Here is a 26,409-nt window from a genome sequence, read left to right as displayed (position 1 = left end):
AACATTATGGCAATACTTCAGAGAAGTCTCATACCTGTATCAGCAAGACAATGTACCATGCCATACTGCTTGGATTGTAGCAGAGTTGTTTGAGGACATGGGTGTGGAAAAGTTGGATTGGCCAGTCCAGAGTATGGATCTGAACTCTATCGAGCATCTTTGGGATGTATTGGATCGTCAGGTACGTGCACGTCGAGATCGCCCAAAGAACAAGGCCAAACTGGTGGCTGCGTTAAAGGCTGAGTGGAGGAACATATCACCTGACATTTATAAAAAGCTGGTTGAGAATATGCTGTGAAGATTGAAGGCCGTCATAAAAGTAAAAGGTTTCAGCACATAATATTAAATGACACAATAAAAGCTATTTTTTTTGTCTAAAGCCAGGTGTCCAGATATTAATGGTAGGGCAGCGTATATCAGAATCCTTTTTCTTTTTTTTCTTTTTTTTTATGAGCATTTTACTTATCGGATTAATTTTATTTAAAATATCATTCCATATTATAATTGAACAAAGAAACTAAGATGTTATTTTTAAAGCTATTGATTTAGCATGTTTCCTTTTATCCATATCTTTATTTTCGTCTTCAGTGACATACCAAAATCAAAGCAAAATATGTAGCTTCTCTAGTCATTTCTAGTATTTTATCTGTAATATTTTGTGAAATTATTTCAATAATTTCATTTTGTATGTGATCACCCAAATAATGCACAATATTTTTCAATTCAGATTTCTGAATATGGCAAATATGTTCTGCTATAATTGAATCAAATTTAGCAATTGTTTCAGAAAGTTTTAAAAAGTTTTCATTTTCATATAAATCTTTTTAAGATCCCCTGAATGCTATATATATATATATATATATATATATATATTACCTTGCTAAAAATAGTATCATATATATTATTCTGGCTGAACTTCAGAACATGGGTATCTCTATTGCGGGTGTGGCCTAAGAACAGAATGATTGTCCGGTAGAGTTCTGCGATTGGCTGATTATTGGGAATGCTTAATTTACTCCGTTTTGTGTCTCTGATTGGATGCAAATTCACTTCTGATTTTAGCGGGATATGCAAAATTATTGTGTTGCTCTAGTGCCCTCGGTTATTGTTATTTCGTGTTATTCCGTTTGCAAAAGGATGGATGCAAGACTGTTGAATGGCGTATAAGTATGAATTTGATAGCTTCGGAATGCATGTGTTTTCAGTGTGGATGTTTGATGAAGTATACTTCATCAAGCATGTGAGGACTAATCAGGTGTGAGTTTTTTTTTTTATTTTGTTTAGTTGTTTCTTGATGATTTGATGTTTTTGTATATGTATGTAATTGTATATGTATGAGTTGTTAGTATCAGGTTCTCTTTATATTAGTGGGGAGCAGCAGCAGCTCCCAGAGCAAAAAAAAAAAATTGTTGACGTGCGTGAGCAGTTCTCATTGTTAATGCACGTGAAATCATCTAGTAATATATGGAGGAGAAGAATCAGTGGTAGTGGTGGTAATTTTTGTTAGTTTAAAAAAATTTGTCATTTCTGTTTCTTTATTTCAGCTAAGACATATTGCGATGTCACGTGACATCTCCCTGTAACATGCGAGGAGGAGAGAGGAATAGCAGTGAGTGGGAGTTGCCATCACGTCCTATCTCTGCTTTCTTGCTGAAGTAAGAGGTTGTAGCCATGTTCTGAAGTATAACCCTGCAAAATATAAATATGAAACACGGACAGTGCCGAACCAAGGTATTTCTGCGCCCTGGGCAGAAATATTTTTTAGCGCCTTTTTATTAAGGATATATATATATATATATTATTTTTTTTTTTTTTGCCTCATTCTTCTGTTTTTGGTGCCCTGGGCAAGAGGACCTAGCCCATACCTTAATTTGGCACTGAACACAGATCCAGATAATAAGAAAATTAACACAAGTCTGTGATATCATGTACTGTATTTATTCAAATGAATTATTTGCCTGCCATGTTGAATACTGGTAAACACTAACTAATCAGATGACCAGTGCGACTTTTGTGTATGTGAAACAGGAGATTGCATAGGTTTTACGAGTACCACTAAGTTACAGAATGGTAATCCCTTTAACTTTTAATTCTTGCATAGCAGCAGCAGCAACACTAATTGTGTTAATTGCCTGAAGGCCAGAGGTGCGAACTGTTAATGAGTTCCCTGTTAAGTTTCTCACAATCCGTTCATTATATGGAAATTTTCTTTTCTACGGAAACTATTTTAAATGTAATTACGAAAAGAGGAATTCAAAAAATATCACTAAATAGAAATTTTGTTTTAAAAATCTTCGTTAAACGGAGGTCCGACGACTTGTACATGCCAAAAAATTTTCTGGCGCCCTTCTGAACTGTCACCCATAAGCTACCCACTTGCGGTGGCCCTGCTCGATGAGAATCCTTCTCCGAGAGCAAGCTAAATGAAAATAGACCTGCTTCACTCAGGATCAAAGAACTTGTTCAGAGTTGGATTGTCAATTGAAATGAAAATTTTCAGGACACAACTGCACCTGTTTCACCTTGGACTTGTGCATCTGTCTCTCAAGATGTACATGCGACCGGGGTTCGAGCTCCTGATCACCAAATACGGAGGATGTGGAAAGGTCAGGGAATGACCACCACATATCCCCGGAGCAATATGGCCTTAGTTGCTAATGCTCCTAAAAAAAAAAAAAAAAAAAAAACACCCCAAATAAACAATTAATAACTCAAGATGTACACTTCCTCCAGTGGGGAATAAATATAATACCACCCTGCAATATCAGACAGTTCCACTCAGCTCATGCTACTACGAACAACCATGCCTATAAAATTTATACAGATAGTTCCAAAACTGACAAAATGGTAGGTGCTGCTGCAGTTTTTCCTTCATGTACAACTTCATCCACAATACTGCTAGCTTGCAGCGTCTTCACAGCTGAATTATATGCCATTAAGTTAGCGCTTAGTAAGATAATTGAGCTTTCCATCTCACCTGTCATAATTTACATAGACTTCCTCAGTGCTGTCTCTGCCCTAAGGAAGAATTTCTCATTCTCATCCTATCTTGAAACAGATTCATTCCCAGCTATTCTCCTGCAGTGTGTCAAATCAGTTTTTGCTGGATCTTGGGATCATCCTCAACCCGCTCTCTCACAACATCCTCAGGGTCCTTACACTGACTATAAATCTGTCATATGTAAAGCGTGCTATGATAAATGGTCACAGATCTGGAAAGGTAACATCAACAATAAACTTTACCAGATAAAAGAAGATCCAAAGCTGTGGCTCTCTAACTTCCAACGAAACAGAGGAGAGGAAGTGGTATTGGCAAGGCTCAGAATTGGACACACTTATCATACCCATCTCTTCCTACTAACTGTGAACAGACACAATTTGACTTCAGTAGCTCTTGTGTCATTAATCCCAATTACAATAACTTAAAATGTAAACTTCCCAGATGATATGGTTTTTAAGTATTAGTTTTTAACATGCTTTCTACCATATGAATTTTAAAATTCACATGATCAATGATATATCCTAATATATTTTATTAGGTGGCCGACCTTGTCCAGATGCAGTCAGGCTATTTGATATTGATGTGTGCAACCAGGACAGCTGCACAGGTTTTCACTGGGAAGCCGGACTTTGGATGCCATGCTCATCTTCTGGGAAGGAACAGGCAAGAACAGGCACACAAAATCGTGATGTTCGATGTGTTCGTGGAAATAACTTCACTGTTTCTGATAAGAAGTAAATATTTTTATATGGTTAACCAAAATAGTATGTATTATAAATGTTTTAAAGTTGTACTTTCATTTGTTTGTTCGAAAACAGAGTAATTATGTTATTAATGAATATTAGTAAAAATCTCTGTGTATTAGGAATATGATGTAAAATCCTTGCATCAAGTGACTTTTTGGATTTATACCAAAATAAGTGAATAAATAAATGAAATCAAATTAAGTAAGCAGCAAAATAATTTTATAAAATACCAAATGTGTAAAACATAAAATTGGTGAACTGATAAAATACGTAAGCAATAAAATTAGAGTAGCATTCAGAACTAGTAAATCAAAATGTCTTATAATGGGGATTTTAACTTTCCAGATGTTGACTAGAATTTGCTGATTGATCACTCACACACTAGCAAGACTTTTGGATTTATTGGATGGCTGTTTTTTTTCCTACAGCAGCAGGTTAAAGAGGCAGTAAGCAGAAGCAATACTCTTGATCTGGTTATCAGCAGTGATTCCTCATGCATTAAGAATCTGGGGGTAAGAGACCCACTGAGTGGCAGTGATCAGCGTAATGATGTGGAATTTAATTAAACACGTAAACTACTATCGAGAGTAAAGGGAAAGGCATTTGCTTTTACAAGGGTGACTACAGAGATCTCAGACAGTTTTTAAATTCTATATAGTGGGACCAACTGATGTTACCATCAGCAAATACTAAATGGGAAGCATTTAAAGAATTAATCATAGAAGCTATTAGGCTTTTCATACCAACTAAAATATACTCTTCAAGGTATAAGCCCAAATAGATGTCAGATGAACTGATGAGACTCGTGGCACAGAACAAAAATGTATGGGATGCATATAAATTATCAGGCAACACAGAAGCCTATGTTAGATAAAAACTAGTCTGTAATCAAGACACAAAGGAGGATAGGCAAGCAAGGGCAGATTATGAGAAATTTCTGGCAAAGATGCAAAGAAAAACAACAAAAGCTTCTATACTTTTATTAACAGTAGAAGGAAGGATTGAATTACATTGGGCCACTTGATGTCAATGGATTAATTGTTGATGACCCTGCTTAGATTACTGACAAATTGAATATTTATTTTGCATCTACATTCACACATGAGGAAATTCTTTAGGGGAATGGAAGCCAGAAGTCTATCAAACTCTAATTGGAAGATATATGACTTTTTGATAATTGAAAAGAAAGTGGAAGAGAGATTGTTGAAGCTAGAGGGAAGGTGCCTAGGATGGTGGATGGAATCTATCCAATTATATTAAGGGATGCTGGAAAGGAGTTCCTGTAGACTGCATTTCCAGTCTATAGGGACCTTTCTTGCATCCAAGGATATTCAAATCAATCCCTAATTCATAAAGTGGATCAAAAGGTGATATGAGTAATTTCAGACTTACCATTGGTAGAGACATATGATGCAAGAAAGCAAGCTTATATAGCACCAGCCAAAAAAAAAAACAAAAACACACCCTTCCCATTTTACCCATCCGTATTTAAGTTGTTGACCTCCACTACAACAGATGGAAGTTTGTTCCAACTAGCAACCACCTGCTGACTAAAGGCAAATTTCTACTCATCTATTCTATAATTATCTTTCCTCAATTTGAATTTATGTCCCCTCGGGTAAGTAATCTGAGCAAGAGGTAGAAACCCATTAGCATTGAGCTTGCTCAAATCATTCAAGGCTTATACACTTCAATTAGATCACCTCACAGGTGGGTGCCTAGTCTCCAGAAGTCAGAAGTCATAATTTGTAGAACTCTTAGCCATTCTTGGTAAGAGTAACTCTTGTGTTCTTCTCACCAATCTGGTTGCCCTTCTTTGTACTCGTTCTAGCAGCTCTACGTCTTTCCTAAAATGAGGCCTCCAGTCCTATATACAGTATTCCAGGCCACACCTTGAGTACTGTATACACCTCAATTAGATCACCTTGCAGGTGCCTATATAGTACTCCAGGCCATACCTTGATTACTGGATACAGTACTCAAGGTGTGGTGTGACCATTGCCTTATACAAGGGGACAATCACCTCCTTATCCCTGCTAGCAAAATTCCTGTATATCACTGAGAAGACACCATGAACTACTCTTGCAGCCTGTCTGCACTGCTCAGAAACTTCATATCTAACTAAACAATTACCCCCAGCTTCTTTTCATTCTCCATTACCCTGAGTGTAGTACCGCCCAGTCGATACATTACTCTGGGATTATTGCTACCCATATGTAATACTTTACATTTGGCAACGTTAAACTCCAATTGCCACCTCTCAGCCATCTGCACAACTTTTCCAGATCCTGTTGCAATAGTGTACTGTCATTAACAACCTTGCCAACCTTCATATCATCTACAAACTTAGACATTAACCCTGATATCTTTATCAATATCATTGATAAATATAAGTAAAGTGCACAATATACTCAGTGGGGTGACAAGAAACCTGAGAAATACTACTAATGGATATTCTATAAGCAATAATTGATAGACATCCACCATCCTAAGACTACTATGCCAGTGGCTATCATCTGGTAAAGTAGTAGGTTCCATGAGAAGGTGAATGTGAGATTTCTTATGGTTTATGTCAAGTCTTGATATGAGTATGTGGAATGTCTTGAGCCAAGATGGCCTATTTAATGGATTATGTTCTTCCCATCAAGTTGGTTCTGCAAGAAGTTTGTTATATTTCTAATTGATGTTTCTTGCTTACCTCTGTATTTCTTTTCATAAAGCATATACTTTTGTTCAGAACATTCTGTAAGTTTTTTTGTTTTTTTTAACCACATCTTGTTATTTCAGTCTTCATGTAGCATACTGGAACAGGTGTAGAGAAGGGGAACAAGATTGGTGCTACATTTGCATGTTCAGAACAGTAAATATTACTTTATATTTGTAGAAAACTAATTTTTTATTCTCATCTTGCATTTTATTGTAGTGTTGTAAATGAAGTATCATGCTAATATGGCAGTTGATTGGTATCCTGTAAAGCAATCTGATTAACTTTGAATGTTAAAATACTTCTATGCATTTTGAGCTTGTATAAAACTTGAGCATTGTAAAGCTATACACGTCGTGATGACAGTAAAACAAGTGTCCTTCAACTCCCTTATATTGAACTTACTTTAATTTTGTCCTCAGCACCCATTATTAGACAGTAAATGAACAAAATTTAAGATTAAACAAAAGTAGTAATATTTGTGGCAAATGATGATACAGAAAAGAAAGCTTATACATCATCAGCAAAAAAAAAAAAAAAAAAAAAAAAAAAAAAAAATCAGTTGCTAATGCTCCCAAAAACCAAATAATAACAATAATAATAATAATTCCTCTCTCTCCCCACCCCAATAATTTATCTAATTCTTCATCAAATTTATTTGAAGTGAAGCCTGTCTTGGTAAGACCACCCTTTTGTTTCCTTCACCAATCTCATTGCCCTTCTCTGTACCTGTTCCAGCATATCTACATCCTTTCTAAAATGAGCCCTACAGCCATGTATGCAGTACTCAAGATGTGGCCTAACCACTGCCTTATCTGACTACATAATTATCCCCAGATTGTTTTCATTTTCCAACTCTGTGGTTACTACACAGAGTATAGTACCACAGAATTAGTACAGTAATCTGGGTTTACTGGTATCCATATGCAGTACCTTGCATTTGTCAATGTTCAACTTTTACTGCCATTTCTCAGCCAATCTGCCTAATTTTCCTAGATCCTGTTGCAGTAGCTTACCCTGATTATTGTTATTAACTACCCTGCCAATTTTTTTATCATCTATGAAATTAGACACTTCATTGGTATTGTTAATAAATATAGAAAACAATGGACCCAGCACTGAACCTCAGCAGACTCCTCTAAAAACATTAGTCCATGAGAGCAGTGTCCATTGATAACCTCTGTCTTCTCCCACTCAATCATCCCTTTATCCATAGCAGTAACTTTCCCTTAATGCCACATTTCTCCATTTTGTACAGCAGTTTTTTTTATATGCAACACTATCAATAGTTTTCCTGAAATTCAAATGTATGATATCATAATTATTTTTTGCAACCAGTTTCTTGGTCACTGTAGTATAATTGTATTCCTGTCCAGATGATCCTGCATTGCTTCTTTAACCAGAGACTCATTTTTTTCCCCCTGAAATGGAAGTTAAGTTAAAAGGTCTATAATTACTCATGTCACCTATTGATCCTTCTTTGTGAATTGGGAATACATTTGCATATCTCCAGTCCATATGGAGCTCTCTATCTCTCTCTCTGGTGCCTCTGTAGCCAGGTGGGCAGGAGCAGCAGTGCATAGCACATGCTTCTTGATTAGACTGGGGTTCGAGCCCGTGACCACCAAATACGGAGAATGCGGAAAGGTCAGGGAATGACCATCATATATCCCTGGAGCAATATGGCCTTAGTTGCTAATACTCCCAAAAACCAAATAATAATAATAATCTCTCTCTCTCTCTCTCTCTCTCTCTCTCTCTCTCATAGTTATACATCCCAACCATCCCCAAGTGCCTTTTTTTATGTTTAGCCTCAATTTCTTTGCCAATTTCCTCTCATGTATCACAAAATCATTTAGCTCCTGGTTAGATTTTGATGAACTTCTGGAATTCCCCTCCCTAATAATAATAATAATAATAATAATAATAATAATCCTTTATTCATAGAAATGTAAGACACGATTCTCGCTATAGGCAACCAGAGGAATCTTACAATTAACTGTACACGTTACATTCAGTACATAAAACTACGTGGGTATACACAGAAAATACATAGGATACATAGACAGTGCAATATACACAGCTAATATTGCAATCAATGGATTTTATAGTAGTTATAATAGATTTATTATACAGAGCTTATATTGCAATTTAGTACATAGATTTTATAGTTATTATATACAAGCTGCAACACACTGAAGCAGTCTGGAGACTTTCACTGGGAGTTGGCTAGTTCCGCTGACTGCACTTCACTATGGATTTGCGCTTTTCTTCTCTGTAGGCAGAATCTCTGGACCACACATCCAAATCAATGTTTGCAGAGTTCAGCACGCTGATGATGCTGTTCGGAAAGTGCCGCTTGAAGGTCGAGAGCTTCTGAAGGTTAGAACAGAGCACTTGACGGTTTCTGAGGGTTCTACCAGGGATTTTCCAGCCTATGATTTCTCAGATATTAACGAAGTCGAGAGCAGCAGAGCACAGATTAAGCGCCATTGTGAGCTTCCTCGCATATGCCAGGTGCTGGGTTGGGGTGTATCTCAGATTTATGCAGAGCTGTGATTTTGATGTTGTATAGGGTAGGTGAGCCCAATTGTCGGCCACTTTAGGACCCAGAATTCAAGACCCCAGAGCGTCTTCAGACTGGACATAGGAGCAGCCGACCAAACTTCAATACGATAACTGATGATAGAACTAAAGTAGTGGGAGAAATTTTCTGACTGTTTCCTTGTTGTGCGTTCTACAGAGATCAAATTTTATACCCCAGAAAGCCCGTAATGCTCTTGAACACAGTTGCTGGATTTGTTCCTTATATGTTAGGTTTTCATCCATTACCACTCCTAGGAATTTTACTGAATGAGTAGCAATGAGAACATGCCCTGAAATGGAGGGCTGCAGAGAGGCTGCTGGATTGGTCTGCTTGTGCTCTAGGTGAGAAGATGATATATTTGGATTTTTCATGGTTTATTTTAAGCCCAAAATAGGTAGCGTATACACAGAAAGAGGACAGATATTTGTTTAGGATGATAGAATTCGATAATTCCTCTGTCTGGTCTGGTGAAATGTTAGCCGGGCTTGGGAGGTAATATACAATGTCATCGGTGTAGGCCATAAACGCAGATATTTCATTCATTAGTGGAATAAATATCTCTGAAAAATGCAATGCGGACAACGATCCACCTTGAGGTATACCGACTTACACCTGTTTTGTGATGCAGTTATTCCCTTGCTGGAAGGTAAGGCACTCTCTTGGTCAGCAAATTTCTGAGGAGCTTCAAGACATTACCCGTGAAACCGTAGTAGTTCTCCAGGAGGCACATAAGTGGCTTAACTTGCACTGAGTCAAAGGCCACTTTCAGATCCAGAAAAACAGCATGCATAAAATAGCCTTGCTCCCAGGCTTGAAGTGTTTTCAAATTCAGAGCCTGTATGCATGTTATCGGCGCTCTTTCTGAGAGCGCGTAATGTGTATGCTGAGATCTCTGGAAAGGATCTGATTGGCAACCACTTTAAACAAGCACTTCTCCAGGCATTTGAGAAAAGGGAAGGAGAATGAAATAGGCCTATAGTCAGCAGTAGAGGTCGAATTCTACACCTTTGGTATTGGGATGACTCTATAATTTAGCCAAACGTTTGGGACAACTTCCTGTTGAAAAATTCTGTTAAACAACTTTGCCAGCTCATCGCTGGTGAAGTAAGAGGCAACTTTTTAAGGCAAAAGGTGGGAATAGTCACTTCCCATTGATTTTTTATTGGACAGGGCATTGATGGCTTTGATTAGCTCCTCTTCGCCAATTGTCACGTTAGTGAGATTAGTTAAATCATATTGTGCACTGTTCCAGGGGGAGTCCGCAGCTCCACTGTCTGTTTCGACGAACCGGGTTACGTGATCACACCATTCGGACAGGTCTAACGATTCTGCTGACTGGATGTGATTGGCCAACCAGGATCGCTGGCCACACGCTATCCTCTTCTCCAAGAACGAGTTTATAGCCTGCTTTTTGGATTTCTGGAAACTGTATCTGGCTATTGAGTATGCTGAGTATGAACTTTCTGTGGGTGATCTCTTGAATTGGGCACATAGTTGTTTTTCTTTAAACTGGGGCATAAGGATGCTGGACCACCACGGCTTTGAGTGTGGGCAGATGACGCAAACTCTTGACATGTCCACTCTAGCAATGAAAGACAACCATTTCTGAAGCCAAAACGCAGCTTCCTCTATGTGGATTTCACTGAGAGTTCGGCAGGGGTAGAGACTATAGAGATCCATTGCTGTTTCAATTTTTAGGTATTTTGGATCATATACAGCTTTCCTGATCTTTTCAATCGAATTCGATTGGTTTGGTTGGTTATAGGATTCTTTCAACAGGATGAGAGAAGCTTCAGTTGACCTGTGGTCGGAGGGAAATGCCGAATTAGAACTGATTACAGCTTCGACACTCCCATGGCTGGAAAAGATTCTCTGTAATGTGGCTTCTCCGTGGGGGGGGACACAGATGCAGTGGATGGATGTTGCGACTCGACAGATCCAAAATTAACTGATCGAGGAGCTTTGATGCAACTGGCAGGGGCAGGTTGAAGTCTCCGAGAATTATTACTTTCTGGTTGCACTTGATAGAGGTCAGGAGCCAAGCAGAAAAATTAGTAATGCATTGGTGTGCAATGGGTGGGGGTAAGTAAACTGCACATACTAGCAACTGTAGTCCATTGACTAGATAGCAGCCCAGTGCAGCCTCAAAATCATTACCAGGGTATGCACAAGCCTTGATCAGAGGAAACTGTTGCCTTTGGCAAATTAAGACTCCCCCTCCTTTCCTATCTTCCCTGTTCGCCAGAATAGACTGATAACCGATGTTGGTGGTTAAAGGCGATATGTTCATGTCATCATGAAGCCAGGTTTCAATAAGGAGAACAAAGTTGTAATCTGCACTTAGAATTATGTCAATCAGGGCACTGAGCTTGTTCTTCAGGCTCCTGATATTCTGCATGAAGCATTTCACGTGTTTATCGTTGACAGGCTTGATCTGGATTAAGTTTCTAGGGTTCCTTTCCCTGAGGATTGTGGATGATTGGAGGTGGATTTCTCTTGAGCAGGGTGTGGCACTAGGACCCACCCTACTAGTAATGTGCACTTGTATCTGGTTATCAGACTTGATGAGATGATTGCAGGATTTACTCAGCATGGTGGCTGCTCTTCTTTCATTAGGTTGAAAGGTACAGTCTGGTTTGCTGCCTAGCTATGCAGAGAGATGCACCCTTCCCACCTCTGGTCTCGAGATTGCATGTACCCCTGGTTGCACATTATGGTCGCCGAAAGATGGCATCACCAGGAGACCTGCAGGCCAGATATCTGTGTTTAGATACCTTTCTATATTGGGATCTTTGATCTTGATCTGGAAAGAGGCATAGCTTGGATGCCTGGTGGGAACCCTAATGGGGGTACTGGGTATGCCTAGCTGCTTCAGAAGAGTTTCAATTTGTTCCACCATTGTTTCCGGGGGCATGCTAGATGGTTTAGACCTCCTTCCTCTACATTGCATGATTTTAATACCTAGTGGATTAGGGTTAGAGCTAATAACTGCATCACGATTCTGATCTGCTCAGCTGACAAAGGTTTCTTTACTAAGACTGGCTTTGCCTTGCTTGGGAGGCACATTACTTCTGGTTATTGCTGATTTTCTCCCCATGCTTTCGCAATTTCTGGGGCAGGGGATGAAGGCGAAAGGATTGCAGGTAACGGCTGTGTTGGGGGCCGCACGATACGGGAGTCAGAAGCTATTTGTTTTGAGTGTTGAAGCATAGGTAAGGAGTCTGTATCCTGGATGGGCTTACTGATGGATTCCAGCAGCAAGGACACAGAATGGTGTGTAGAATGTTGTAAGTCTTCCAGCCTATGTATTGACTCTCTTAGGGTTGCATTCTCTGTGCAGAGCTTTCTCAGAATATTTTCAAATAAGGTAAACTTCTCGCCCGTTTTACTACAATTCTGACATATGCGCTCCTAATGCTGCTCTAGGACCTGATCAGTTTGCGCCTGAGCGTCTCGGCATAGGAGAACTGTGGTGGAGTCAGACATGCTTGCATTAGGTGACCTGCAGTCAACTTTGCTGGAGTAGCCCGCTGGCGATGGAGGTGGGAAGGGGGAGACGCTATCCCTTGCCTTTGATTCTGTGGCATTCACTTTGTGCCCACGGCATGCAGCACATTGCCATCATGATCGCCTCTGGGCTGAAGAGTGAACTAAGTCTTTTAACAGACAACAGGTCTCATAAAAAAACAAGCCTACAGGGGCCACTGCACTTGATCCAGCAATTTGTGGATTGTGAGCATTTTCTGCATGTTTCAGATTGCTTCTACGCCATGTTGCCACGGGTACAGTAAGGCTTAACTTCGTGGGAAGAATAAAAGTTTAGAATACAGTACTTACTTTATGATGTATGCTGAGAGACACTTCACCCTGCGGGGTGGGTGATTATCACCCCTCCCTGACCTTGACAGTGGTCACAGACAGTAAAGACGGCAATGAATAAGCAAATTCTTCCAAGTTGTAGGAATGGCGAGCTTCCGCAGCAGAAAGGTGCCTGATTCGATTTAACTAACAGGATTGTTTGGAAACATTAGAAGGTACAGAACTTGAAGGTTTTGACCTCGGAAGACATAAAAACACTTGGCCGTTGCCCTAGTACATGTGTAAAACTCTAATCATTAACTATTATCTAAAAACACAACCGATTATTAGGAGCACTTGAAACAACGACTATGCCGAGTTCGCACCCGCGCAATCTTCAATGAACTCGTGCATGAATGTAGATGCAAAATACCTATTCAGTTTGTAAGCAACATGAGCAGGATCATCAACTTCAAGTGGACCATTGTGATTCAATCCCTTTCTTTTACTGTTAATATAAGTAAAGAATCTTTATTGCTGTTTTTGGCATTCTTTGTCAGACTTCTCATAACCTGCCTTAATATGCTTAACCTTTGTGAATTGATTGCAGACAAGTTGTATTTACCATAGGCTTCTGCATTGCATTATAATTTATGTGCATCCCATGCATTTCTCTTCTCTGCTACAAGTTTTATCAGTTAATCTGACATCCGTTTAGGTCTAAGCCTGGAATAGTATTAAAGTTTGAGATAATATAAGCACAGCTGGTGCCACATCACATTTCTTATGGATTCTGGCAAACTTGCAACTGTCCAACTCAGAAGAAGACGAAAAAAAAAAAATATATATATGTCTCTAATAAAAAGGACTGTTCCTTGTCTTAAAGCATGTTTCTATTTAGTGAGGTCTGTAGGTAAGTTGTCTTTCTAGAACAGTGACCGAGTGTACTTATTGGTTAGGGTCAGTGGTGAGCTATAGTGGGCTCGCGAGAGCCCATTGTTATTATTTTTTTAAATTTGCGAGCCCATTGTTGAGATGATCATTTATTTTACAAATGAAATCCTGGATGCAATTATTGAGTATCCAGAACCGATACTACGGTGGGACGAGCGGGGCCCATTCCCAGCATTTTAATGGCGCAATCGATCGGTTATGTATTTTAAAATTGCTTCATTTTTGATTTAATTACAGTCAGATCTCTGTTTAACCAACTTCTTTATACCGAATTTTTTTTAAAATTCCCCTTGGTAATTACATTTAAAATACAATAGTTTCCTTAGAACGAAAATAATTTCCATGTAACGAACAAATTAAGAGAGAACTTTGTATGCATTGTTCTCACCTCTGGCCTTTAGGTAATTAGAAAGTGCGAATTAAGGATGAAAGGATTACCGTTCCACAACGTTAGTGGGGTCTGTAAAACTTGTGCAGCCACATTCCGAGAAGTTGCGCTCGTCAATCTGTTTTCATAGCCAGTCGGAGAATTAAGAAGATTCCAGACACGGATAATAGCCTCTGGTCAACCTGTGTTGTGGTTCCCCTTTACTCCGACAAATGGGCGTATGTTTTTCGGAGAAGTGAGTGATCCACGCGTTTCAGTAAATTTCTCCGTCTATGTTTACATGGTCACAGTAGCTGAATATCTGAGTGATTCCGATATTTTGCACAGTATTCAAAGAACTAATGACAGTAGCAATATGGGGGGGGAGGGATTGAGACAACTAAGATATATAAACTTGATGAAAATGAAATGTTGGCAGAAATTGAAATTTCGTCGAAGCTTTCACTATGTAGAAAATGTTCTAAAATATAATGGCATAGGGGCAATAATTAAAAAAAAATAATAAATTTATCCATTATATACCACCAATCTCCAAAATCCAGCGCAAATTAAAGATGATTGCTAAAGAACTTGATTTGGAAACTACAAAGATCGGTTGTGTGTTCAAGCTACGAAGAACAGCTTGTAGTTTGCAGATGGTAATTGCGGGTTAAGGGAATTATCCCGCTTTGTGCAAACATTTTGAATCGGAAGTTAAATTTTCAGGATTGTTAAATCGACTTTTAAATCTGGAATTTCAAAAAAAGCACTAATGATCGACATCCTGCAGGAGCTCTTTTACATTTCAGAAGCTTTACAGAATCACTATGGTAAAAGCAGATAAATTAGTTATTCGAACTATCAATGCTATCACTAATTTGAAAAATTCTGAAGGAATTTATAAAGCTAAAATTGAGAGCATGTTGAAATGGAAAGAATTTAAAGGAATCAAAATTGAAAGTTAAGAACAGTATAATTACCTTGTGACAAGTTATTAAATGCATCGTTTTATCCTTGAAGGATAAGTTATTAATGCAATAGGGTAATTTTAAATTAAATAAAGAAAATAATGATACCATTCAACGAAATTTTAAACATATTCTACTGGAAATCGTGGAATTTGAAAGAACTTTTGTCTCGGTGGCAAGACTGAAAACCGAATAAGAAATTTGTTTTCTGATTAAATGAAATAAAAATTAATGATTTTAGAGATTTTGTCAAAGACAGTTTATCTTTAAAATCGAGTGAAATTCCCTTTACAATTAAGAAAGCCAGAAATATCTTTGAAACCATTGCGAATAGCAGTGCTGAAGCTGAGGGAGCTTTCAGGGTAATGAATAATATCATCTGAATGAATGAATAAATAATGTTGACAATTAAACGCGTTGCAGATTATGATGATCATACATCTAAATGGAAAACCATTGGTTCAATTTGATCCAGATCGTTATGTCAAATCATTCCTCCATAATAATAGCTCAGCTATTGAGTAAAGAAGAAGATCGAAAACAAATATTAATAAAGCAGTAAGTTGCGCTCGTCAATCTGTTTTCATAGCCAGTCAGAGAATTAAGAAGATTCCAGACACTGATAATAGCCTCTGGTCAACCTGTGTTGTGGTTCCCCTTTACTCCGACAAATGGGCATATCTTTTTCGGAGAAATGAGTTATCCACGCGTTTCAGTAAATTTCTCCGTCTATGTTTACATTGTCACAGTAGCTGAATATCTGAGTGATTGCATATGGCAATTTTTAGAATAAAATTTTCTTGAATATTTGTGCAATATTTTTTTCATGTAATCTGTGATTTTTTTTGTGTACGTTTTCTAGAACAGTTTGTTTTTTTGTGTAATATTTGTTTTTATATTCTAGAATGTTTTGTGATAATTCGTTATTTGTAATATGGAAAATATTTTTGTTATTTTTTATTCTCAATATTAAAATTTTTTTCATGAAAAAAATTTTAATATTGAGAATAAAATCATTTTACAACTAGGGAAATATCCATTATATTTCCCTAGTTGTAAAAAAAAAAAAGTTGTGCGTCTGCCGAGCACGCCTGGTAGATGGTTTTATGTGAAACATCCTTTGTGGATGTGACGTCAAAATTGTGGCTTCATACTATTCAAAAATTCCAAAAAGGTAGAACTCGAGATATCGTACTGGTCACGAAAAATGCATCACGCGCTCTAATCTAATCATACTACTGCTGAGTGTTCCGCACAGACTGGTGATCTCAGTGTGGGAAGCTCCTCTGGCAGATGCCGTGGGTGACGTCACTTCTGTGACCGATCAGATTTACTCTCGGTAGGTACCCCCCCCAAAGGATATTTCAAAAATCAGCAAAAGTGCGAGCCCATTGTTAAAATATTCAGAGCTCACCACTGGATAGGGTATACCCTCTGCTTCTTTGAAATGGTGGAACATTAACTATACATTTAGAATTTGACACAGTAACTGTTTTTCTTAAACCTGTAGTATTTAACATGTAATCAAAATCAGCCACAGTGAATAGGAACATTAAATATCTTTTCCCTTCATGAACAAAATTGATATAAGAGAGGGTTAAGGGTATATGAGCTGGCAGCGTTTCTTGCAATTTCTTTGCAAACTGAGTACACCACTCTGCAAAATCTTTTGATTTGTAAATTTCAATTTAAGTTCCTACTTGTCATTAAAATAAGCCTATATTAGAATTTTTTTGGCTAAAGTTAACACATCTTATGCTTTGTTAGGTGTAATCCCCTTCCTAAACTTCCAAAGCAAAGGAATTGTACAGTTCCCCATCCAGTGGATTGTATTACTACAGAGTTTTCTGAATGGACACCTTGCTCTAATGATTGTAATTCAGGTAATCTTCTATATTAAACTATTATACACATAGTCATGCTGCCACAAGAATGAACTCGAGGTCACCACAGATGTAGTCTGCTTTGGGAGTTGTGGAGTTGATTGTGGTAATTTGATTTTTAGATTAATTTTAAACAAAAGTAATCATAAAGAAGTATAATGAATAATGTATAGAATCTATTCTGCTCATATTCAAATCTTGGTCTATATTAGAAATTTAATATCTGTATTCATCCACCTCAGTAATTCCTCTTCTTAAATAGGCTATATGGCAGTGATATTCAGTTCATTCTTCTGATGGTAGGGCTATGCTAAATATACAGGATTGTTTAGATAGTATGAATCAGAGCTGTAATACTCAATATGTTCTACGTTGATAATAATATTAGTAAATTAATAAGAGGAGTTTACCTCAATATAGTACGTGGAACACTTCCGTATGATACCCTCCAGAAATTAAAACGGAAAAAATGAAAAAATCGACAACTTACCGGTACATTAAAGTAAAATATAAATATAATTAAAGTAAAATATAAATAATTAAATAATCAATTTAACACAATTCAAAATCAATTCAAAACAATTAAAATTCAAATTAACGCAATTAAAAGAATCTAACGAAAATATTCAAAACGATTTTCCTTCCTGAAGCTGACAATGCTTTTCGACCGACTGTCGTGATCACAGGAATGAAAATTACCGAATCAGGCTAAACCTGCAACTTAAATAGTGATTATATGTCTTCGCGCATGCGCGTAAAGGTCCACGCATCGGAGATCAAATATGGCCGCCGAACATTAACAGAATTCTCGTGTAATTTAATTTCAACGGTTTCTGCAATTAATAGTCGCGTATAATTACGTTGAACGTTAAGTATTTTGGCCTCGTTAAATAAAAAAGTATGTTTTTCGTTAATGGCATGAAAGGCTAATTCTGACGCTGCTGAACGAGAAGCACGAACTGAGGCTTCGTGTTGATTTACACGAATATTAAGAGAAAACCGTGTCGAACCCTGGTAAGACGAGTCGCAATCACCGCAAGAAATGTTGTATACTAGATCATTAATTTGTGTTGCGAACGCGGAAAGAACCGAGCGATTGTTCAGTATAGTGTGTAACTTCCGTATAGGCCTAGCTATAATTTTAAATTCGGTATCTTTAAAGAATCTGTTAAGTTGTTTGTGCCACTGTTCAACATATGGGACAGAAATAAAGTATTTTTTGATATTACTATTGTTGATTGGTGTAGTATTTTTTATCCTATCCTTAGCTTGTACCCTAATTCGATTTATTGTGTTAATGGGATAACCCCTGTTCAAGAATCTGCTAGTTAATATTTGTATTTCTGAGTCCAAAGCAGAATCCGTCGTTGAATATTTATAGGCATTTAGAAATTGATTAAAGATAATCGATCTTTTGTAGGTGAACGGGTGGTAGCTATTATAATGAAGAAGCATACCGGTGTTTGTGGGTTTTCGATAGATGCTAAATTGTATTTTGTTCGAGTCACGGGTAATCTTGAAATTTAGAAAGTTTAATGACTTAGTATCCGTATCTTCCCTTTCCAATGTAAATTTGAGTCTAGAATGAATGTTATTAAACGAATGTAAAATGTCTTGGATAGTACTACTATCAGTAATAACTAGAACATCGTCTAAATACCTCCCATAGTATGTGATACGGGGACGAAAAGGTGTCAAATGTATCTGTTCAATCGTTGAGAGATAGATCTCTGACATTAAGCCACTCAGGCTCAAACCCATTGGTAATCCAAAAATTTGATTGTACACCTTGTCTCGAAAGGTGATGTAGTTAGCCTCAGCTAATAGTTTAATTAAGTGAAAAATTTCCTTAATGGGCAGCTTCGTATAATTAATCGGTGTCGAGTTTTTATTTAACATATCCCAAATAATATCTAATGTGTATTCAACGTTTACATTCGTATATAATGAGGTAACATCTAATGAGAATAAATTGTCATTGTCGCCGAGTCTACAGTCTTTAAGATTATTAAATAATGTATCGTAATTCTTAATCCCAAATTGTATAACTTGTCTAAAAGGTTTTATAATATTATATACATGTGTGGCTAAGGCTGAAAATGCCGAGTTCCTGTAGGAAACAATAGGTCGAATCGGAAATCCAGGCTTGTGTAGTTTTACCTGACCAAAAAGTGCAGGAATATTGTATGTTCTGGCCTTCAATTCCTTCAACTGAACCATAGTAATGTAGTCGTTTTTACGATATGTGGTTAACGTTTTATTGTATTGATTTACCAAATTGGTAAACAGTGCCGGGTCCACTTCACGATAAGTGGAGGTATCAGACACAACTGAATCTAACTTATTAATATAATCATGTTTATCTAGTATTACCACTGTATCTCCTTTATCTGCCCTCTGTATAATAATGTCCTTATTTTCTCGAAGTTCTCGTAAAGCTTGAACTGTCATGTGTATTCAATTTTGGAAGTCGCGTTTCTTTTATGTTATTTACTACTTGGTTAACTTGTTGAATAAATACATCTTTTTGTGGAACACTACGAAGTCCAAATTCAATATCAATTACGCATTGTTTTTTTGGCAGCTTTCGAGGTGGTAAATTATAATTTAATCCTTTGGATAAAAGTGAAATCTGGTCCTGCGATAGTGTACACGAGGAAAGATTTGTAACCTGTTGATATGTTGGTTCGTTGGATACTGGTGAGGGGGTGTTCGTGAACTAGCCGACATATTCTGTGGTAGTGCGTTATGTGTCTGTGGGGGGGATGTCACCCAACTCGTGTGAACTTGGTCGCAAGCTCGCGACAATGTGTTAGAATTCGCATGAACGTGTCTTGAACTATTCGATAATGTTTGCAACTTATTAACGTGTCTGTTTTTTATTTCTGAGGCTTGTGCTTCCCGTCGCAAATCTATGGAGGTCTTCAATACAGACCAATCGTTCGGATGTAGATAATTTTTTAATTTATCGCGAAGCTTCCTAACCTGGGAAAGGTATTTTTGTTTATCCGAATATCGAGATTTTAAGGCAAGCTTAACAATATTACGTGATGTCGCCAGTGATAGTTGTTTTATGCCTGAAATTTTTTGATTTAAATTCACCCTGGCAAACTTCGGAACGATGTTGTTTTGAAGGCAATATTTTAGGAAAGAAATATGGTAACTTTGGGCCGAGTATCTTAGTGTAGATTTAATGTAATTTTGTACCAAGCCATTCAAAAAATCTCCCATAATTGTGTGTATCGACAACTTACCGGTACTTTAATGTACCGGTAAGTTGTCGATTTTTTCGTTTTTTCCGTTTTAATTTCTGGAGGGTATCATACGGAAGTGTTCCACGTACTATATTGAGGTAAACTCCTCTTATTAATTTACTAATACAGGATTGTTGTAATTAAATAGTATTTAATTACATTTAAGGCCTTTAGACAGAAAGCAGCTAATCACACAGAGCTAAAATAGTAATGGTAATAGCCATATTGTGTGAGAAAGCCACAGGCTTTTGCTGGACTGGCCAGGGTGGGGTAAACAAGTAGATAAGAAATTACAAATTATTTGCTTTCTTCCTCACATAGGTAACATTCAGTTGACTTTTGAATTTATTCAAACTGTCAGCTTCAACTACCTGTGAAGGCAACCTGCTCCACCAATCAACAACTTGCTGCTAAAAGAAAACTTTCTAGAATCTAGTCAAAACCTCTTTCCCTGCAATTTGAATTTATGCCCCCAAGTTCTGGAATTCTCTATAACAGTGAAAATTCCACCTTCATTCAGTTTACTAACCCCTCTCAGAGCCTTATTAACCTCAATCAAGTTACCGCTGAGGTGCCTGGTTACCCAGCTCTGTGGCGCACATTCAGAGGGTTTCCTCATATGGTTGCCCCTTTGCCGATCTCACCATGCGAATTACCCTTTGGACTCTTTCAAGAAGCTCAGTCGTTTTTCAGATGAGATCTCCATACTTGAACACAATATTCCAAATGGGTGTCTTACAATTGTCTTATACAGGGGACTTTGACTTCCATATCTGTATAGGATAGTGTTTGATAAATCATTGATGGGAAGCCATCGGCTTTCTTGGCTGCCTGTTTACACAGCTCAGAAAACTTCATATCTGTTTGTATTATAACGCATAGACCCCCTGTCTTCCTCTACTGTTTTTATACAATTAAAACCCACCTATAATTTATTTATTTTTGTGGTGTGTGAAGAGTTTCTTTAAATTCTTTTTTAGTTGCAGAACAGTTTCGTGAATGATACATCTTACAGTTACCAAAAAATAAAGGAAAGCCATGTCCAATTCTCAAAGAAGCAAGAGTTTGCTCTTCAAAAAATGATTTTTTATGTCTTAAAAAAAGTTATAATTTAACATCATCCCCAGGTGTAAGACTTGCATTTTGCTGCATTAAAACACATCTGCCACTTTTCTGACTATTCTTGCAGTCTGTTCAAGTCAACCCGAAGAAGTGTTGCTTGGTACTGATAATTAAGTACTGTAATCTTTATGCCTTCTATAAATTATGACATCAAACCTTCATCTCATCATCGATGCCATTTATGAAAATCAGAAACAAGAATGGTCCAAGAACTGATTCTTGGGGAGACCCTACTTCTGACTTTACACTAATCAGAAGAATATCCATTAATCACAACTTTCTGCCCTGCAGCCACCCAGCAATCCACCTTAGAATTTTTCAGTAATTCCAACACGTTCTAGCTTATACAATAACTTTTCATGTGGGACTGAGTCAAATTCCCTACTAAAATCCACATAAACTATGTTTAAATTATTCTGTACATCCAGCTTATGAGTAACTGTATTAAAATCACTGCTGCCTAGTGGTTACACTAGGTGTCATTGATCACAGTGTATTGATTTGAGATTTATTTAAAGTTGCAACTACCATCAAGGGAAAAGGGAGGGGTTTTTGCTTTCCTAAAGATGAGTACAGTGAGCTCAGATAGTTTCTAAATTCTGTACAGTGAGACCAACTGATGATGTTACCATCAGCAAATTCTAACTGGGAAGGAAGCCTTCAAGAAATTAGAGATGAAGTTCACTTCATCTCTGGAAACACCCAACATGGTCTCCAGTGACAATACAGTCAAGGAAATTAGAATTGTCTTAACATGTCTGGATGAAGTCTTTGCATGTTGACACCCTTTGTTGCTTCTGCTCATCCATGTGGCTGTGCAGCACAAATTTTGTACAGGCCTTCCCTTTCCCTAAATTTTCATGCAGAATTTGATAAATTGTCTCCTTTTTCATATACAACTCATCTCAGCCATTATTGAGGATCAAATGATGATCTCTTTCCACAATTTCCTGAACTTTTGCAACTGTCCTCATTTTGAGTGGTTGACTGATGCCACTTCTTGGATCATCCACAAACATCCTCACATCCATCTTTTAACCGCTTATACGATTTAAACAAACTGGTATGACTTAACATTTTATTACCATAAAGATAAAGTTTTTAGCATTTCATATGTTTCTGTTGCAGATTTTTTTTCTAGTTTAAAGCAAAATTTGATATTTGTTCATTGCTCCATTGCAAAATCATGACATGGAAAATTAATGCTACTAACGAAACTGGTTGTTACTTGCAACCTGTCAGTCTACAAGATAATCTTTGTACCACTATCTGTTGGAAAAAAGTTTGAAGTACAACATACTGCTTCCATTTATTTTCAAACTCATTAAGTTTGAAAATAAATGGAAAAAGTATGTTGTTGTGAAACAGCACCAGTCTGAGAACACTATTGTTACACATTGTTGACATGGAATGTTGGTGCATGAATGAAACTGGTTGTTACTTGGAATTGTCAGTCTGCTTGATAATCACTGTACTACTGTCTTGTGGAGGAAGTTCAAACTACAACATACCACTTTTGTTTATTTTCAAACTCGTTGAACCTGATCGCTACAGCACCAGTCCAGGAACTAACTTTATTGCCACACTTCATATAATTTAGCTTCTTTTCAAGCAGTATAATAATTTATATTTTCTCTATATGTAGGTTCATTATTTGTAAAGTAATAAAAGTTTACCTCAATATAATACATAGAACACTTTCGTATGATGCTCTCCAGCAATTAAAATGAAAAAATCGAAAATATTACGTTACAGTAAAAATAATTAAAAATAAATTGAACACAATTAAAAATAATTAAAAATCAATTTAAAAATAATTAAAAATCAATCAATTATGTGTGTATATATATATATATACAATGTGATGTAAAACTTAGGCAAAAGTAATAAAAATAAATAAATATGAATATGAAGCTATCATTAGAGGCAGCAAATGCACATCCTCCACATGAAGCCTAATTATATCTGATAATTAAAATAAATATGATATTTAAAATAAAAAACATCAGCCAGTAGTACGGCAAAAATGCAGAGCGAAACGAAACGCAAAATAATATAAAATAAACAAACAGGGAAGGGAAAGTAGAGATAAGACAAAAAGGTAGTAGATAATCCCCTGTATAATTTAGTAATTAAACCCAATTAATAAAAACGATGTAAATTTAAAATAATGCCAATTATATATAATTTAGCGGTACCCCCCTCGAAGGTACCAGTTCCAAAAGACGTGAAATATCACCAAAAAGGGGGTTAAAGAAACTACAAAAACTAAAATATCAAAATAATAGACTGACCATTATGCCCCATATCGACAGAGGACCACGAGGCCAATAATGGTCATGGAATCGCTGCATTTCAATCGTCATACAAATCATCGCAAAGGCGGAAATATCGAAGAACCGAACCACCCTTCCATTCTCCGATAGATCAACCAATGCAGAGGATTTGCATGGCGGTGGTCCTTATGCAGCGAGAAATAATCTATAGAACAGACAGCACTCTTGATCAGAGCCACACCACTGACATAATGCAAGCTTAACCAGCTTATATAATAGAAAGGAGAAGAATAGATGGCGGCACAGGCGCTGCTTATTTAGCATATCAACCCACTACTACCACTAATTTATATAATGTGATGTAAAAGTTAGGAAAACTTATCACATTATATAAATTAGTGGTAGTAGTGGGTTGATATGCTAAATAAGCAGCGCCTGTGCCGCCATCTATTCTTCTCCTTTCTATTATATAAGCTGGTTAAGCTTGCATTATGTCAGTGGTGTGGCTCTGATCAAGAGTCACACCACTGACTTATATAATGTGATAAGTTTTCCTAACTTTTACATCACATTATATAAATTAGTGGTAGTCTATTCTTCTCCTTTCTATTATATAAGCTGGTTAAGCTTGCATTATGTCAGTGGTGTGGCTCTGATCAAGAGTCACACCACTAATTTATATGTCAGTGGTGTGGCTCTGATCAAGAGTCACACCACTGACTTATATAATGTGATAAGTTTTCCTAACTTTTACATCACATTATATAAATTAGTGGTAGTCTATTCTTCTCCTTTCTATTATATAAGCTGGTTAAGCTTGCATTATGTCAGTGGTGTGGCTCTGATCAAGAGTCACACCACTAATTTATATAATGTGATAAGTTTTCCTAACTTTTACATCACATTATATAAATTAGTGGTAGTAGTGGGTTGATATGCTAAATAAGCAGCGCCTGTGCCGCCATCTATTCTTCTCCTTTCTATTATATAAGCTGGTTAAGCTTGCATTATGTCAGTGGTGTGGCTCTGATCAAGAGTGCTGTCTGTTCTATAGATTATTTCTCGCTGCATAAGGACCACCGCCATGCAAATCCTCTGCATTGGTTGATCTATCGGAGAATGGAAGGGTGGTTCGGTTCTTCGATATTTCCGCCTTTGCGATGATTTGTATGACGATTGAAATGCAGCGATTCCATGACCATTATTGGCCTCGTGGTCCTCTGTCGATATGGGGCATAATGGTCAGTCTATTATTTTGATATTTTAGTTTTTGTAGTTTCTTTAACCCCCTTTTTGGTGATATTTCACGTCTTTTGGAACTGGTACCTTCGAGGGGGGTACCGCTAAATTATATATAATTGGCATTATTTTAAATTTACATCGTTTTTATTAATTGGGTTTAATTACTAAATTATACAGGGGATTATCGACTACCTTTTTGTCTTATCTCTACTTTCCCTTCCCTGTTTGTTTATTTTATATTATTTTGCGTTTCGTTTCGCTCTGCATTATTGCCATACTACTGGCTGATGTTTTTTATTTTAAATATCATATTTATTTTAATTATCACTTATATATATAAGGACACTACCTTCCTTTGTCTTCACCTTTTTGGCGGGCCACTTACTTCTGTAAGGTCATCCATGTTATACTTTTGGCATAATATTTTTTCTTAACTTGTATTTTATTTATTTATTCAAAATTTATATTCTAAATTATTTTAGTTTTTACCACGTGTCTTCGTACACTTGTTTTTTGACATACAGAACATGGCAGAAACAGAAGTAAGAGTATTGCTGTTCTTTTTCATAATTTGGGTGGATAACCTCTGAAGAAGACACAGAAATTATGAAAGATACTGCAATGCTATTTCCACCTTGGTCGTTCTTTTCAAAAATCTGCTATTTCTACCTTGGTCGTTCTTTTCAAAATTCGCACTTTTTTTAAACTTTACATTTTTCTTTTCTGTTCTTCCCCCCTTTAATCAACATATATCGCTCCCAGGGTACACGGTATTTTCATTATTAGCATTAGATATATTATAGATTTATACCTACTACATTCTACACATAACTTTAAAAATAATTTTTTATATATATATATATATATATATATATATAGACAACAGTAAGAAGTTTATATCATCATTTGTACTCAATTTGTTCGTGATTTTTGAAAATAAAGTAACTGTTTGAGGGACTTAAGAACATTAACTATTAGAATATTTCTTCATATAAAACAGTAGCCCAAAGTTTTAAATTATAATTAAAGATAAATGTCAAATTTTGCTTTATCTTATTTCCTATAGTGTGTGAAGAGTTTCTTTAAATTCTTTTTTAGTTGCAGAACAGTTTCGTGAACGATACATCTTACAGTTACCAAAAAATAAAGGAAAGCCATGTCCAATTCTCAAAGAAGCAAGAGTTTGCTCTTCAAAAAATGATTTTTTATGTCTTAAAAAAAGTTATAATTTAACATCATTTCAGTGGAAAGTAGATCCATGGACAAGCTGTAAACTAGCTCATGATTTATCATGTGGAAGAGGATTCCAAACACGCAGTAAGTAAACTGTAAAGTATTACATATATAAATAACTTGAAATCTAAAAATACTCATAAGTTGGCTACGATCCTGGAGTAATGTGAATGGTCAGTAGTGTGTGTGTGTGTGTGGATAAGTAATCACTTAATTCTGCTGCCCATCTGATAATTTCCTGGTTACACTTAACCAAATGATAGACTTTTTTAGA

At 36.8% G+C, this 26,409-nt stretch overlaps 1 protein-coding gene across 1 annotated transcript in view; it reads left to right on the top strand.

Moving 5' to 3' along the window:
• Nucleotides 1–26,409, top strand: part of LOC150080530 (thrombospondin type-1 domain-containing protein 7A-like) — a 1,074,234-nt gene that overhangs the window by 403,071 nt on the left and 644,754 nt on the right. The window contains exons 11-13 of the mRNA XM_090380722.1: nucleotides 3,540–3,735; nucleotides 16,893–17,008; nucleotides 26,001–26,219. Coding sequence (XP_090236848.1) covers nucleotides 3,540–3,735; nucleotides 16,893–17,008; nucleotides 26,001–26,219 — 531 coding nt within the window. The remainder of the gene's footprint in view (nucleotides 1–3,539; nucleotides 3,736–16,892; nucleotides 17,009–26,000; nucleotides 26,220–26,409) is intronic.

Source organism: Mastigoproctus giganteus, chromosome 9 (genome assembly GCF_048544385.1).
Source record: "Mastigoproctus giganteus isolate SK-2022 chromosome 9, ASM4854438v1, whole genome shotgun sequence".
Taxonomy (NCBI): domain Eukaryota; kingdom Metazoa; phylum Arthropoda; class Arachnida; order Uropygi; family Thelyphonidae; genus Mastigoproctus; species Mastigoproctus giganteus.
Note: the sequence above shows the minus strand (reverse complement) of the source record. Positions and strands in the feature narration are given on the sequence as shown.